Source organism: Cebus imitator, unplaced genomic scaffold, assembly GCF_001604975.1.
Source record: "Cebus imitator isolate Cc_AM_T3 unplaced genomic scaffold, Cebus_imitator-1.0 Scaffold222, whole genome shotgun sequence".
NCBI lineage: Eukaryota > Metazoa > Chordata > Mammalia > Primates > Cebidae > Cebus > Cebus imitator.
The window spans coordinates 3,289,702-3,308,154 of record NW_016107537.1 but is presented as its reverse complement, the minus strand read 5'-3'; the positions used below and the strand labels follow the sequence as shown (position 1 = coordinate 3,308,154).

At 37.8% G+C, this 18,453-nt stretch overlaps 1 protein-coding gene across 5 annotated transcripts in view; it reads right to left on the bottom strand.

The window, feature by feature from the left end:
• The window catches only part of NPHP1 (nephrocystin 1), a 77,400-nt gene extending 61,141 nt beyond the window's left edge, over nt 1-16,259 (bottom strand). For all 5 annotated transcript variants that reach the window (XM_017496682.2, XM_017496684.2, XM_017549853.1 and 2 more), the window contains exons 1-4: nt 16,106-16,259; nt 12,491-12,564; nt 1,436-1,496; nt 226-350 (exon numbers count right to left, since the gene is read on the bottom strand). In XM_017496682.2, coding sequence (XP_017352171.1) covers nt 226-350; nt 1,436-1,496; nt 12,491-12,564; nt 16,106-16,174 — 329 coding nt within the window. In that variant the 5' untranslated portion in view covers nt 16,175-16,259. The remainder of the gene's footprint in view (nt 1-225; nt 351-1,435; nt 1,497-12,490; nt 12,565-16,105) is intronic.
• Nucleotides 16,260-18,453: the final 2,194 nt, after the last annotated feature.

Below are 18,453 nucleotides of genomic sequence, written 5' to 3'. Positions count from 1 at the left end.
AACTAAATTATAAATTGCCTGAGGACAGAGACTATGACTTATACTTCTTTACATCTCTCATGGGATCTAACAACTTCTATTATATACAATAAATAAATGTTGACAGATTCTATTGTTAGTATCATTTGTTTATATCTATACCATTACATGTCTTTGAGTCAAACATTAAAGTTATTGGTTACATATCTTAAAAAAAGAAAAAAGAAAGGTAGAAAGGAAGCATACTCAGTTATATTTCCTCTACTTATTGTCACAGCAAGACCCTGCAGTTGGTGGGTAAGCTTGTCCAAAAGATTATGCTCCTCTTCTTTTCTCTGATTATAGTTTGCAACAGGTGCAGTTTCATCAGCCTAGGAGAGAATGTAGGTCCATTTTACAGAAAAATTAATTTCAGCTTCCTATTAATTTCAAAAGAACAACAAAAAACTCCAATAAGTGCTATAAAACAAAGTAATGATCAGTGTGACATTACACCTATCTTTGGGAAGTAAATTAGATTTAAAAGAAACATAGATGATTGTGTTGGAATGCAAACCAAATGAAAAAAACAAAATTATACCACTTGTTTTGGGTTTTTATTTCCTTGCTAAGTATTATAAACCTTCCATAGTCAGCCAGAGATAGGTTCTGACAGAAGATTGGCTTTATGGTCAATAAGACAGGCAACAAACCCAAATTCTGCCACTTATTGACAGAAGAGGCATGGCTGCTTCATCACTGAGAGCTTCCACTTCCTCACCTAATTATTCCTATAATTAGGTTTTCAAACTTTTCAAAAGTCTAAGTTGAAAATTTTTTTGTCACTGGAGAAATCTGGATGAGATCTTCAGTGACCACATATCACAGATGCAGTAAAGGGGAGTAATACACAACTGGAGAGCTAACTTTCAGGTGCCCTCCACTTTAAAGGCTCCATGGGTCTCTGGACCTGGATATCTAGCTGTAGCCAAGGCTCGTGTGAAAAAAAAAAAAAAATCCTGAAGAGATTGCCAAAGTTAAATTCCTGTTACTCCCATTTCTGCAGAGTCACTGATATCAGAGCTGCCATTTGATACAAGATGCTTCTTTGCCACTTACCCTCAGGGCCAGATTATGCATTCTTTCCCCACAAGGAAATTTAAATAAAAACAATTCTAAACTGTAAAACAAAGAACTCACAAAATGCAAAAATAAAAATAGCTACTTCCAGGATTGTCTGAATCCTTAATAGCAGATGAGTTCATAAAAGCTGAACTTTTTTCCGTAGTTGGAGACCCAGATTTTTTGCTCTGATGCACAGACTTAGCAAGCCTGTTGGGCAAGCCAGCACTGGCTGCAGTTAGACTATATCGCTAATGCAAAATCAGGAACTTATCAACTTGAATTAATTCCCACTTAATAAAAATACTTGTATAAGAAGAGATGTTTTAATAATGTGATTAACCACAATACTTACTTTGTTTAATTTTTGAAGAACATTTTTATTTTCATCTATTGCCTGTTTTAACTGGATACATCTAAATTAAAAAAAAAAAAAAAAATAAATTAAAAAAAAAAAAAAACAGAAAATATATGGCTTTTTCTATTGTCAGAACCAGAATGCTATTTTATAAAATCATTCAGTCCTTGAGCAGGCAAGGCAATTAGCCACTGTATGAACAACGCTAAAAAAGTGACACCTATTAGCTGTTAGCTCAGATGATCTTCATAGCATTTCTACCTATTAGCTCAGATGATCTTCAAAGCATAGCCAAGCTGTAAAGCACCTAGACGTGACAACCAAGCCTCAGAAACCTTCAGTGACTCTGGGCATCAGTTTTCTCTCTCTAAAATAAGGAAGAATGCTGGACTTTAAAATGCTTCTCCAGGTCTATAACCATAAATCTAGGAACTAGCCTCAGAGACAAAACTGGTAATAGCAGCTAAACTTTATTGTATACCAACCATAATGTTAAGCAGTTTACAAGCATTACCTTATTTAAGCCTCATAACAACCCTCACTCCACTTAAAGAAAGTGAAGTTTTAAAAAGTGTCCAAGTTCACATAGCTACTCAATGGTGTAGTAACGACATGAAGGTAGCTTAAAATTTCACAGTTGGCCTACTCCCACCACAGCACACTCCTGCTTTGAGCTTGGCTTTTCCAGACAGGTCCGGCATTTTATTTATTCTATAAATGCCTCAGTTCGGCATTAAGTCTTAAATACCCAAATGAGAAGTACAGAAAATGACCAAATATGAGCTATAGCTCATGAGAGATTTTTTTAAATCAAAGCCTTTACCAAACAATAACCTACAAAAGTCACTTTTTTATGCTGTTTAAGTGTTTGTTTCTTTTTTTTTTTTTGCTTATAGATGTGAGTGAAATGAAACAAGCAGTAAAAAAGGGTATAACAAGGTTGATCCAAGATGGTTGATTAGAAGCAGCTGTGTTCCGTGGCACTCAGAGAGGAATGAAGAGGGGCAAGTTAATTCAGGACCTTCAACTGAAATACCCAGGTTCTCACATTGGGACTGACAAGGCAAACAACTTGACCCACGAGAATGTAGAAAAGCCAGAGAAGGTGGGGAACAACAGCCAACCTGAGAGTGGCATGGAGCCAAAGGAACCTCCATCCCCAGCCAAGAAAACTGGTGAGTGATCGTGCAACCCTACCCAGAAAACCAGTCTTCTCCCATGGTTCTTTGCAACTCACAGATCAGGAGATCTCCTCTTGAGTTCACACCACCAGGGCCTTGGGTCCAAAACACAGAACTGTGTGGTGTCTGAGCAAAGCAGCTGCTCAGGCACACACAGAGACCCAGGGGTTTTACATACTCTGGCCCCAGGATCCCCAGCAAGGGGGGATATCTAGCTGTATATATCCCTAGAAAGGAAGCTGAATCCAAGGAGCCAAGAAGCATTGTTCTGTGGGTCCCACTTCCATGGGAACTCACAAGTTACGACCCACTGGCTTGGAATACCAACCAGCCAACCAAAGCAGTCTGGAATCTGTCTGAGGCAGTTCCAAGTTACCAGGGACTGGGGCGGCTGCCATCTCTGTGGTTCAGTAGACTTAGCCATTCTAGCCTGCTGTCTTTGGAGAACACAAATGGTCCAGACAAGAAAGAGTCCCCCCAACGCAGCACATGTGCTCTACCAAAATGCAGCAGACTGCTTCTTTGAGTGGGTCTGTAATACCATTCCACCTGACTGGTTGAGACCTCCCAAAAGGGTTTCCAGCCACGTCCTACAAATGCATGTGGGCTGGCAACAGGTCAGTACTCTCCTGGGACTAAGCTTCCAGAGGAAAGAGTTGGCTGCCATATTTGCTGTTTCATAGCCTTCACAGATGCTACTTCCAGGTATGGGAAAAACCAAGACAATTAGGGTCTGGAGTACAGCAAACTACAGCAGCACTACAGTAGAGTGGCCTGACTGTTAAAAGAAAAATAAACAAACAGAAAACAACGACATCATCAATAATAAAAACCCAACAAAAATCCTACTTAAAGGTCAGCAAGCTCAAAGACAGAAGGGAAATAAGACCACAAAGATAAGAAAGAATCAACAAAAACACTGAAAACTCAAAAAGCCAGAGTGCCACTCCTGCTCCAAAGGATCACAACACCACTCCAGTAAGAGCACAGAAGTGGGCTGACGTTGAGATAGCTGAACTGACAGAAGAAGGCTTCAGAAAGTAGGTAATAAAAAACTTCACTGAGCTAAAGGAGCATGTTGTAACCTAATGCAAAGAAGCTAAGAATCATGATAAAACAATACAGGTGCTGATAGACAGAACAGGCAATTAAAAAAAAAACAGCTGACCTGATGAAGCTGAAAAACACAAGAACTTTATAATGTAATCACAAGTATCAATAGCAGAACAGACTAAGCAGAGGAAAGAATCTCAGAGCTTGAAGACTATCTTTCTGAATTAAGGCAGGCAGACAAGAATAGAGAAAAAAAGAATGAAAAGGAATGAACAAAACCTCAGAGAAATATGAAATTATGTAAAGAGACCAAACTATGACTGATTGGGGTACCTGAAAAAGGCAGGGAGAATAGAACCAAGTTGAAAAACATTACTTCAGAATATCATACAGAAGAACCTCCCCAACCTGGCAAGATAAGCCAACATTCAAATTCAGGAAATCAGAGAACCCCAGTAAGGTACTCCATAAGATCAACCCCAAGACACATAATCATCAGATTCTCCAAGGTCAGAAAGAAAAAAAAAGTTAAAGGCAGCCAGAGAGAAAGACCAGGTCACCTATAAAGGGAAGCCCATCAGACCAACACCACACCTCTCAGCGGAAACCCAAGCCCTATAAGCCATCAGAGATTGGGGACCAATATTCATCATTCTTAAAGATATTTCCAACCCAGAATTTTATATCCAGCCAAGCTAAGCTTCATACAAGAAGGAGAAACAGATCCTTTTCAGACAAGCAAATGCTTAGGAAATTTGTCACCACCAGGCCTGCCTTGCAAGAGCTCCTGAAAAAAGGACTAAATATGGAAAGGAGAAACCGATACCAGCCACTACAAAAACATACTGAAGTACACAGACTAGTGACACTATGAAGCAACCACATAAACAAATCTGCAAAATAACCAGCTAGCATAATGATGACAGGATTAAATTAACACATAATAATAATAACTTTAAATGTAAATGGGTCAAACGACCCAGTTAAAAAGACACAGAATGTCAAGCTGGATACAAAGCCAAGATCCAGTATGCTGTCTTCAAGAGACTCATCTCATATGCAAAGACACACATAGGTTCAAAATAAAAAGATGGAGGAAAATTTACCAAGCAAATAGAAAACAGAAAAAAACAAAACAGGGGTTGCAATTCTAGTTTCTGACAAAACAGACTTTAAACCAACAAAGATAAAAAAAGACAAAGAAGAGCATTACATAATGGCAAAGAGTTCAGTTCAACAAGAAGAGCTAACTATCCTAAATATATATGCACCCAATAAAAGAGCATCCAGATTTATACAGCAAGTTCTTAAGATTTTCAAAGCAACTTGGACTCCCACACAATAATACTGAGAGACATTAACACCCCACTGACAATATTAGGCAGATCAACAACACAGAAAACTGACAAAGATATTCAGGACCTGAACTCAGCTCTGGATCACGAGAACCTGATATATATCTACAGAACTCTCCACCCTAAAACAACAAAATATGCATTCTACTCATCACCACATGGCATTTACTCTAAAATTGATCACAAAATCAGAAGTAAAATACTCCTCAGCAAATGAAAAAGAACTAAAATTACAACAGTCTCTCAGACCACAGTGCAATGAGAATATAACTCAAGATTAAGAAATTCACTCAAAATCACACAACTACATGGAAAGTAAACAACCTGTCCCTCAATGACTTGGGTAAATAATGAAATTAAGGCAGAAATCAAGATGTTCTTTGAAACTAATGAGAACAAAGGGACAATGTATCAGAATCTCTGAAATGCAGCTAAAGCAGTGTTAAGAGGAAAATTTATACTATTAAATGCCCATATCAAAAAGCCAGAAAGATCTCAAGTTAACAACCTAACATCTCAACTAAAATAGCTAAAGAACCAAGAGCAACAAACGCTAAAGCTAGTAGAAGACAAGAAATAGCCAAGATCAGAGCTGAACTGAGGGAGATAGAGACCAAAATATATATATATATATATATATATATATATATATATATGAGGGATATCACCACTAATCCCACAGAAATACAAATAACCAGCAGAGAATACTATAAATACCTCTATGCAGATAAACTAGAAAATCTAGAAGAAATGGATGAATTCCTGGACACATACACCCTCCCAAGACAGAACCAGGAAGAAATTAAATCCCTGAACAGACCAATAATGAGTTCTGAGATTGAGGCAGTAATAAACAGACTACCAACCAAAAAACTCCCAGGACCAGATGAATTCAGAGCTGAATTCTATCAGAGGTATAAAGAACAACAGGTAGCATTTCTACTGAAATTATTCCAAACAATTGAAAAGGAGAGACTCCTCCCTAACTCATTGTATGAGGCCAGTATCATCCCGATACCAAAACCTGGCAGAGATACAGCAAAAAAAGAAAACTTCAGGCCAATATCCTTCATGAGCATCGATACAAAAATCAACAACAAAACACTGGCAAACCAAATCCAGCAGCACATCAAATGCTTATCCACCACAAGCAAGTTGCCTTCATCCCTGGGATGCAAGTTTGGTTCAACATATGCAAACCAATAAATGTGATTCACTGCATAAACAGAACTTAAGACAAAAACCATATGATTATCTCAATAAATGCAAAAAAGGCTTTCAATACAATTCAACATCTTTTCATATTAAAAACTTTCAATAAACTAGATATTAAAGGAATATACCTCAAGATAATCAGAGCCATATATGACAAACCAATATCATACTGAATGGGCGAAAGCTTGAAGCATTCCCCATGAAAAAAGGCACAAGACAAGGATGCCCTCTCTCATCACTCCTACTCAATGCAGTGTTGGAAGTTCTGGCCTGGGAGGTCAGGCAAGAGAAAGAAATAATTAGTATTCAAATTGGAAGAGAGAAACTCAAACTATCCTTATTTGCAGTTACATGATCCTATATCTAGAAAACACCATTGTTTTATCCCCAAAACTTAAGCTGATAAGCAACCTCAGCAAAGTCTCAGGATACAAAATCAATGAGCAAAAATTGCTGGCATTCCTGTAAACCAACAACAGGCAAGGAGACAGCCAAATCCTGAACTCACGTTCACAACTGCTACCAAAAGAAAACACCTAGGAATACAGCTAACAAGAGAAGTCAGGAACCTTCTCAAGGATAACTACAAACCACTGCTCACAGAAATCAGAGATGACACAAAAAACTGGAGAAATATTCCATGCTTGTGGATAGGAAGAATCATATCATGAAAATGGACATACTGCTCCAAATAATGTATAGATTCAATGGTATTCCCATTAAACTCCTATTGACATTCTTCACAGAATTAAAAAAACTATTTTAAAATGTATATGGACCCAAAAAAGAGCCCAAATAGCCAACACAATCCTAAGCAAAAAAGAACAAAGTGGGAGGCATCACAGTACCTGACTTCGAACTATACTACAAGTCCACAGTAACTAAAACAGCATGGTACTGGTATAAGAACAGACCTATAGACCAATAGAACAGAACAGAGAACTCAAAAAGAACACTGCACACCTACAACCATCTAATCTTTGACAAACCTGACAAAAACAAGCAATGGGGAAAGGACTCCCTATTTAATACATGGTGCTGGAAGAGCTGGTTAGCTATATGCAGGAAACTGAAACTAGAACCCCTTACATACGCAATACACAAAAATTAACCCAAGATGGATTAAGGACTTGCATGCAAAAACCAAAATTATAAAAACTCTAGAAAAAAATCCAAGCAATACTATTCAGGACATAGGCACAGGCAAATATTTCATGACAAAAAAACCCAAAAGCAATTGCCACAAAAGCAAAAATTGATAAATAGAATCTCATCAAACTAAAAAGCTTCTGCACAGCAACAGAAACTATCATCAGAGTAGACAGAAAACCTAAAGAATGGGAGAAAATATTTGCAATCTATCCATCTGATGAAGGTATAATATCCAGAGTCTACAAATAAGCAAATTTATCAGAAAAAAGAAACAACTCCATTAAAAAGTGAATAAAGAACATGAATCAACACTTCTCAAGAGACACACATGCAGCCAAGAAACATGAATAAAAGCTCATCAAAATCACAATGAAACACCATCTCATGCTAGTCAGAATGGTGATTATTAAAAAGTCAAAAAACAGATGCTGGCAAGATTGCAGAGAAAAAGAAACACTTATACACTGTTGGTGGGAGTGTAAATTAGTTCAACCACTGTGGAAGACAGTGTGGTGACTCCTCAAAGACCTAGAGGCAGAAACACTATTTGACCCAGCAATCCCATTACTGAGTATATATCCAAAGGAATATAAATTGTTCTACCAAAAAAGACACATGCACACATATGTTCACTGCAGCACTATTTCACAATAGCAAAGACACAGAATCAACCTAAATGCACATCAATAATACACTCTATAAAGAAAATGTGGTATATATACACCATGGAATACTATGTGGCCATAAAAAGGCACAAGATCATGTCCTTTGCAGGGACATGGATAGAGCTGGAAGCCATTATCTTCAGCAAAACTAATGCAGAGACAGGAAACCAAACTCCACATGTTCTAACTTACAAGTGGGAGCTGAATGATGAGAACACATGGACATATGGGGGGAAACAACATACACCCAGGCCTATAGAAGGGAGGTACTGGGGGAGGGAGAGCATCAGGAATAATAGTTAATGGATGCTGGGCTTAACAACTAGGTGACAGGATGGTCTGTGCAGCAAACTAGCATGGTATATGTTTACCTATGTAACAAACCTGTGCATGCTATACATGTATTCCTGAACTTTTTAAAAGTTGAAGAAAAAAAAAATAATAATAATAATACATAAATAAATTTTTAATGGGAACAAAAGTCCTTTGTCAAAGGGGTAGAAAAGGAGAAGGGGAAACATCAAACTGGGGCTGCCCCTGCCAGTGACCTCCCCAAAAGCCCCTCGCCCACCCTTCGTCTTTGCGCAGTCAGCTTCCCATTGGCACCTATGTTCTCAGCCTCTAAGGTGGGCAGGGGACCCAGGGCTGCCAGTGTAACACAAAACAAATATGTTGGGATTGCCTCTCATTTTATTCTCCCTTACCAGGCATGAAAAGAATCCCTCCCACATCTGCTCTTAGATACTGAGGGTATGGACTTTGTAACCGTAAAGAGAGACATCACCAACAAGCAAAGGATGGCAGAGTGGAACAACAGCAAGGGCTGGTCTTTGAGGATATCATAGGCCATGAAGCCACCCTGAGAGAACCTAGCTGCAAGGTTTTGTCAAATGAGACTAACAGTAAAGCAATTTATTTTGACATCTGTCATATTACTTGACCAAAAAAATCTTTACTAAAACTTAGAAATTTCACTTAAAGGCCAGAGTGAAAAACTATTTCAATATAATGTACCAAGAAAATAAATTATTTATTACAATTACTTTCTTTATAACTATGTAATTGTTAAAATCCTCAAACAGTTGATATTTTAAGACTCCTGGTTCAGGATACAAACTAAGCACACATTCATCTTCACTGCCTACTGAAACCCCACAAAAAATGATTACATTTGGTAGCAAACCCTGAACACTGAAAAGAATGAAAGAGGGACAACTAGCCAGCAAGAGATTTCAATAAATTTCTGCTCCATGGAAAAAGGCTGGAAGCATGTTCTCCTGTAAAGTGAGGAAGATGCCACACAGGCATAAGAGGGAGATAATCTGCCAGGCAGAAAACTCCAGGACTTGAGTCAGCAGACATAAAGTATCAAAGGTTAACTAAACTAAATCATAGAGGGATACATTATGAAATTTTGCAGATGAAAAGACATGCACAGTGGCTGGGGTTTACTTTATACATTATATAATATTGTGTTATATTGTGTAAATTAAATTATACGCATACATCTAAGCTTTGAAGAGGGAAATAAATGTTAAAGCAATCTAAGGTCTTCATTTTATTCAAGGGAAGAGTAATGATACTGATTAAGTTTAGACTTAGTTGGGGCTCTTTTATAATAAGTCTTATGACTTTTAAAAGTCTATTTACAGAAAACCTGAGCCAGTTAGCTCCCCTTTCCCTTCTCTGCTCTCCCTCCTTACCAGGGGATTCTTCCCTAAAAACAAAAAACAACAAACAAAAACAATTAACAAATGACCTGAAGAGAATCATGGCTGCTAAAGAAGTTTCTCATACACCAGGGTTAAAGCCCACCCTATTCTGGCATTGGGGGCTCCTCAGACTAAAAGCTACTTCCCAGCCTCTGAAAAGTCCTGTCAATGTACAGAACTTCATTCTTATTCAGGGGGTAGTACTAGCAGGAAAGAACCCATGAGAGTTCTCTGTAATAATCAACCTAGTCCTTCATTCTTAAGTGATGATAGATAAGTCAGACCTAATAAAGAAAACCAGCAACATGAAAGGTAAAATTTAAGAATAACCACAGATAAATTAATTAATTAACCAATTTAAAAGAATCAGAACCCAGAGAAAACAAAGACAATTCAGAGAACAGAAGAGAACTTAAGAAAAAAAAGTTTCCTAGTCATGGAAGTAGTAAGAAGGCAATCAAAATGAAAACAAGAACATGATGCCATGAAACAAGAACAATTCAGGAACAAGAGAAAACACTTGTAAATTAACAATGTGACTGCTAGCCAGGCACAGTGGCTCACACCTGTAATTCCAGCACTTTTGGAGGCCAAGGCAGGTGGATCACCTGGGGTCAGGAGTTCGAGGCCAGCCTGGTCAACATGATGAAACCCATCTCTACTAAAAATACAAAAAAATTAGCTGGGTGTGGTGGCATGTGCCTATAATCCCAACTATTCAGTAGGCTGACGCAGGAGAATTGCTTGAACCCAGGAGGCAGAGGTTGCAGTGAGCCAAGATCGCGCCATTGCATTCCAGCCTGGGCAACATAGTGAGACTCCATCTCAAAAAAAAAAAAAACAGTATGACTGCTGAAATAAAACAATATGGCTGTTGAAATAGATAATAAAGAAAAGTGTTAAAGTCAAGAGAACTGCCAGCATGGTAGCTCATGGCAGGGGAGAGGGGCATCTCTCTTTAGCCTGGGAGGCAGAAGTTGCAGTGAGCCATGATTGTGCCACTGTACTACAGCCTGGACAACAGAGTGGCACCCCTCCTCACCCCCCCCAAAAAAACACCTCCCAGGTGTAAACAAACAGACAAAGAAACAAAAACTATTATCAGAAAGCTATGGGATCTAGAGGATCAGACCAGGATATTCAATACCTGACTCAAACGTGTTTCAGGAAGAAACAGACAAACGGAAGTAATGAAATAATCTTTTTGTAAAATAAAATCTTCCAGAGTTCATGAGACATGAGTTTTCAAACTGAAAAACCTCAGAGTGTTGAGCAGATAAAAATGACACCTAAATGACATTTTCAGACATGCAAATGTCAAAGTGAGTTTTTAAATGACAGCAACGATTATCTTTTCATGCACAGGGAAGACTATAGTTACTTGGGCTTAAAAATAATTATTAGGCTGAGCACAGTGGCTCACGTCTATAATCCCAGAATTTTGGGAGGCCAAGGCTGGGGGATCAGTTGAGGTCAGGAGTTCAAGACCAGCCTGGGCAACATGGTGAAATCCCAACTCTACTCAAAATACAAAAATTAGACAGGTGTGGTGGCACATGCCAGTAATCCCAGTTACTCAGGAGCCTGAGGCAGGAGAATCGCTTGAACCTGGGAGGAGGAGATTGCAGTGAGCCAAGACTGTTCCACTGCTCTCCAGCCTGGGTTACAGAGTGAGACTCGGTCTCAAAAAAGAAAACAATAATAATTATTATTTTTAGTTTACTAACATAAAATTTTAAAACCTAGTTTTCCCTGGGACTTCAAATTCAGTCTATACATCTTATTCTATTTTTAAATCTAGTAAAGCAAACACAATAACCTTTGCTTTTCTCTTTATTCTTTTTTTTTTTTTAAAGATGTGGTTTCACCATGTTGGCCAGGCTGGTCTTAAACTCCTGACCTCAGGTGATCCACCCACCTCGGCCTTCTAAAGTACTAGGATTACAGGCATGAGCCACCGCGCCCGGCCCTTTGCTTTTATTTCATTACTGTTAATTCAACTTAAACTAAATCCCTCAAAGAATCCTACTAATAATTATAAATTAAATTCACTTAACATTTCAAAATTTATTTGTTTTGCCTTTAAGCACTCTGTATGCCTGACTTAAGTAAAACTTTTCCAAACAATTACAGTTCACTTAAATTAACAGAATGAATCTCATGTTCTTTGGAATTTTATAAAATCTTTAAATATCTCAAAAACAAAGATTATCTTAATGATGTCCTTCCTAAACTACTTAATACAAATATTATAAATTAATAGTCTAAATTTGATTTATTTCATGTCTACTTAATTTTAAACTCTCCCAGGGATTTTTTTTTTTTTTTTTTTTTTTAGTAAAAACAAATACAAAACAAAAGCACCCACCTAGAAAACAGTTTTGTCTTCTCATAGGAGTTAAAGTCAACATCCCAATCAAGGACTAACTGCTTCTAGACAGAGGTTTCTGACCAGGTCACAGGATCTGGGCTACATAGGTCAAGGATTCAGGGTAATCCTGCCCAAGTCACCTATGTTTACACTAAGCAGTTTTTATAGTTGCTGTCACAACAGCAAGTCCACAACCATCAGGTTTAGGTTGGTTTCTTCTAGATTCAAGTTATAACACTATCTGATTCTTCCATTTGATTCCAAAGGATCAATCTCTATGCCTTAAATCCCATTCATTGAAATGTAAATGTAGTTCCTGGAAAGCTTATATAATTTAGCATACTTTACCTTTGATAAATATCTTGTCTTTTATTGGGTTCTAGAGCTTCTTTCAGTTGGTTCTCAGAAAGCAAACTATCAACCTATGGAGACCATTTAAGATATCACATTGTTAAATACCATATTGCCTTAGGAAAGAAAAATTCTCTTCTTATCCAATATTTTACAATGAACACTTTTAGACATACAACAAAGTTTTAAAAATTTTACCATGAATACTCATATGCCCACTACCTAGAAAAAACATTAACATTTTACTATATTTACTTATCTATCCATCAATCCATCTTATGCATTTCAAAATAAGTTACAGTTATCAATACATTTCTCCCTAAATAATGTACTATGGGTGTCACTAACTAGTTCAATAGTTGATGTAAAATATGCATATAGTGAAATGCACAAAGATGAGGCATACATTTGCTGAGTTTTGACAAATGCATACATCTGTGTAACCATAGTAAGTTCCCTCATGCCCTTGCCAGTAAATCCCCACCCCATTCCTCCAGAGACAAACCTGTTTCGATATGTCTTCCAATGTAAATTAGTTTTGCCTGCTCTTGAAATTTTATATAAATGAACTCATATAGTAAGCACTCTTGTGTAACCTTTCCAGAAAGCATGTTTTTGAGATACTTCCATATTGCTGTGTGTACCATTAGTTCATTCCTTTTTATTACTGAGTGGTATCTATTGTATTGAATGTACTATGATTTTGTTTATCTTGACTTAGGAGTTTAAGTTTACTAGCACTACATGTAACTTTGTCAATATACTAACCAAAAAAGCACATACTTCTTTTGTCTGTTTTCTATAGGTTACATAGAGAACATAAAGTGGATGAAAAAAAAGAGAAAATTCCACTAGTTTCTTCTCTACTCTTGCAATTTGGCATCCGAGTGTTATTTACAAAATTCACACACCTAGTGACAGAGCCAGTCATCACAGGCATGACCCAGAGGGGCTGCTGATTACTTGTCCTATGGACACTGAATAGAAAATCTGTTCCATTTTCTGCTTCAGGTGTCCTCTGTGAAGACCGGGAAGAATTAGCTAATACTATAAAAATACACTTTCCAGACAGTCAAGGTATCAAAAGCCTCCAGAGCCAAAATTTCTCCAGGGAAAATAATCTTTGTAATAGTTTGTTTTAATAATCATTTTTATGGTTTCCTTCTAAAACTTTTCCTGGTTCTCCTCATGTCACACTAAATTTAAAATTAGCTCGTCATGACTGATCATCAGAGAAATGCAAATTAAAACTTCAATGAAATACCATCTCACACTGGTCAAAATGGCTATTATTAAAAAATCAAGAAATGACATGACAGATTCTGGTGAGGCTGACAAGAAGAGAGGACACGTATACACTATCAGTGGGAATGAAAATTAGTTCAGCCACTGTGGAAAGCAGTTTGGAGATTTCCCAAAGAACTTAAAATAGAACGACCATTTGACTCAACAATCCCATTCCTGGGTATATATTCAAAGAAAAATAAGTAATTCCACCAAAATGTCATATGCACGTGTATGTTCCCTGCAGCACTACTCACAATAGCAAAGACATGGAATCAACCTAGATACCCACTAATGGTAGACTGGATAAAGAAAATGTGGTACATATACACCATGGAATACTATGCAGCCATAAAAAAAGAATGAAATAATGTCCTTTGCAGTAACATGGATGAAGCTGGAGGCCACTGTCCTAAGTGAATTAACATAGGAACAGAAAACCAAATACCACATGTTCTCACTTGTAAATGGGAGTTGAACATCGAGTACACATGTACATAAAGATGGGAGTAATGAACACTGGGAACAGATGGAGTGGGGTGGAAGGAAGAGGAATAAAGGCTGAAAGACTGCCTATTGGGTGCTATGCTCACTGCTTGTGTGACAGGCTCATCTGTACCCTAAAACTCAGCATCACACACTGTTCCCATGTGACAGACCTCCACATATAACCCGACTCTAAAATAAAAGTTGAAATTTAAAAATAAAATAAAACACAGAACCATATTAAGAGTCCACTAAAGTTCAGCATAAGTCAATGCCCCGTCAAGTTTTATTTTATATTTCTACCAGAAGAGTATTGAGCTTCTGTTGCACCACTCTAATTCCAATATAGTCACCTAAATATTTAACTCCCAAATCCTTTTTACTTTTTAAACAAGAGAACAAAAATGGACAAAATATGAGCATCAGTGAATCTCTTACCGGCCCAAGATTATAAAATAATTTTACTCAGTGAAAAACTACTTGGTAATAAATCACATGAAAAAAATTAAAATTAATAAAGTAAAATAAAAATGTCAGAAAATAAACCCACCGGTTATTTACTTTTTTCTTATTTTCAATAAATATTCCATGTATTTTTAAAAAGTTATTTTTTTTTTTTTTGAGACCAAGTCTTGCTATGTTGCCCAGGCTAGTCTTGAACTCCTGGGCTGAGGTGATCCTCCTGTCTCAGCCTCCCAAGTAGCTGGTACTACTGGCATGAGCCACCACATCTGGCCTAAAAATTTTATAAATATAACAAAGAAAAGAGAAAATCATAATAATCATCAGCATCCCGTCACACAGAAATACCATATCAGCATGTTTCCTTTTGGTTGTTCTGTGTATATTATATATAGAAAAAAGTCATTGAAACACTGTACATTCCATTTGTATTCTTTTTTTAACTTGACATTTTGTCACAAATATTTAACACATTAAAACACCCTTTAACAAAAATTATAATCACAGTATTATATCATCATAAATTATTTCTCCATTTCCCTATTACTGATCATTTAAATTGTATCCAAATTATAACAATGTGAATATTTTTATACATCAATCTCTGTCCTACTTTCTAATTATTATATATAGCAGATCCCTGGAAATGTAATTTTTGAGCCTAAGTGCATACATGTATGCTATACCTTGTTAAGCTGCTTTCCTCGAAGGCTGTACAGGCACCTTATACACGGGAGCAGTGAGTATGCCTGCTTCATCACACCTTCCTCAAGACCGACTGTTGTGATTTTTAAAACTTTTTGTGATACCTTATGTCCTTTGCAATTACTTGATTATCTTTGAAGTTAACATTCCTCGTTTGAGTTACTTGTATTTCTTCTCTCATTCACCTCCTCTGCTCATTTGTCAGATCTTAATGTTCTTGCATATTAAGGCTATTCCTTGACACCTATTTCACTTGAGTTCATGGAGGCAATAATAATCTCCACTTGAAGAAGGCTCAAAGGAAATGGGCTTGGAAAATGGAGAAGAGGAGCTGGCCTCAGAGTTGGATTGGAAATGGTTACTGATATGTTTAGACTGGGAGATGAGTTATTGAGTTGTTCGGGTAGGATGCTGAGGTGTTAGGTGGGAGTGACGATTGGAGGAAGGGGCGCTTAGTTGATATTCACTAATTTTGGGAGGTTTCGCCGTTGGCTGGCGGTTGAGTTGGGAGCAGGAGGGGTTTGAGGCCGGGTTTTGTGCTGGAATGCTAAGGCGTAAGGGAGCGTTACAACCTGGGAAGGTAAGTGGGTTGGGGGCAAGCTCCCAGGATTAGGTGGGACACGGTGAGGAAGGCGTAGTGCGCGCCCCAGGCCCCTCTACACAGCCTGATCCTACCTGTTGCTTCAGCTCCTGATTGCGGCGCCTCAGGGCCTGGAGAGGATCGCGCTGCCGCCTCGCAAGCATCTCCCTAACCCCGACCGCGCCAGTTGCCAGGGAAACCAAGCGGCGGCGCCGGAAGGTGACGCCATCGCCGTGCGCCCGCCTCCCAGCCCCGCCCCGTCCGGGCAGGTCTCGGGAAGTGTCAAAATGGTTTCTTGTGGTGGGCATTCCACGCCACCACGCAGGTCACGGCCGGGGGAGTCATTTTTCCTCGCCAATTCCTAAGGATAGGGGAACGTCCCCCAGCGTCTGAAACTACATTCCTCACAATACATCAGTAATACCACCACCTTCTTGCTGGGGTACTGTTTTACGGCATTTGCTTTCTGATACCAATTTTGTAAGCTTATCTTAAGATACAATTGGAGCATCTTAAACTCTTACATTAACTGCAAGTATAGCTTTCCTGTGGGATACATGGTTCTGTTGCATACTCTCACTTCAAAAGGCAGCTTTCAATTATTTGCCATTTAGTCTACTGAAGTTCCATTGCGTTCTAATATTGCACGTTGTCCATTCCGAATTCTGTAAGGATAGTAATTCTGTCTGTTCTACAACAAATCTATGAGCAAATTATTAGTTCTCATTCCCAGTTTACATCAACTCTCAGTAAGGTTGTCATGTTTCCCCATATGGGATTGCATCCCATGAATCTAATTCCCAAACTACTACACCAAAATAGGACTTGAATAAGAATGATAATGATTGGAGCTCACCTTCAAATGATGGACCCCATTAATATAAATGAATGTTCTTCAGCATGATCACAGGCCAGGCTGAACTATCATTTATGTTCTTTTTTCAAGTATAATATATACAAAGTGTACAGACTTAATTGTGCAGCTCTGAAAACCCTCTACCTCATAACAGCACCCAGATTATGAAACAGAACATTTATCTGCCCACTAATAGTCATCCTATGTTTCTAGTCTGCCTACCCCCACCCCCCGAAACTCCCAACCATCTCACTTCCCCACCACATATCAATGGTAGACAATATCCTAAGAGCACAAACTTATACTGCCTTTTTTTGTACTATATAATGAAATTATGCGGTGTGCGCTGGCTCCTCCTGTCCTTTAAACATCACATTTGTGAGATGCATCTATATTGTGTGGCTGTAGTCTGTTCATTCTAATGGCTGATATTTCACATATGATATATCCTAACATATTCATTGATTCTACTGTTGCTGGGTAAGTGGGCAGTTTCTAGCTTAGGGTTAGTATAGTGCTGCTAAGAACATCCTGGTGCAAATCTGGCAAACACATGTATACCACTGCTGAGTCATAGGGCATGTTATATGTCAGTTTTAGTAGATGCTGCCTGGTTTCCCAAAATGGTTGTACTAATTTATACCCTATCAGCAGTATATGAGTTTTTGTTCCTTATATCCTTGGCAAGATTTGCTATTGTCTGTTTTGTTGTAATTCATGTCTTATTTTGAATTAATTTCCCTATTATGGCTCATGACAATTAATGTTCACTTACATAGCCAAACACAGGATTTCCATTAAAAATGTTTATAACAAATGAGAAAATAAATGCTATAAAATATTTTAAGTGGATTATTAAATCAATAATTACAGGTGATGAGATGAGCAAAACAAAGAAAAGTTACTCTAAAAATCAGCTACTATGAAATTCTCATTTTCACTGTCTATAGATTAGAAAAAAATTATTCTGTATCTACTTATTTTTAGGGATTTCCATATTTTAGATGGAAAAGTTACAGCATCATGGATACAGTTTAATTCTATGTTGGTAAAAATAAACTAATAAACCCCCCTAAATATGTGCAAATAGGTGAACAATGAGGAAGGGTAAAAAAGAGTGTATTACTCATTCACCTCAGGTGTGAAAATGTTTGACTTTATACATTTCTGCACCATATTGTCCCAGTTACAAGTATTCATTACTTGCAATTCCTGGATCAGCATCAGCATCACCTGGGAGCTTGTTCGAAATGCACATTCTCAGGCCACACCACAGTCCTAGAGAATCATTATCTACATTTTAACAATACCCCAGTGTTTCATGTGCACATTAGGGTTTGAGAAGTGCCACTTAGGTATTCACTGTGCTAAAAAGGATGTGATTACTCAGCTAATGATTTTTCACTAATGACTGTAATTTCAGGACAGTCACATTAATACTAGTCATTGCTCCTCTGTAGTTATACCTTGATGCCATTATAAAAACCAACATAACCTAAAACAAGAGAGGTCTGCAGTAAGGTAGCCAAAAGAAACTAAAGCAAACCATGGCCAATGTTTCTCGTGAGAACAAGCTATTTCATAAAA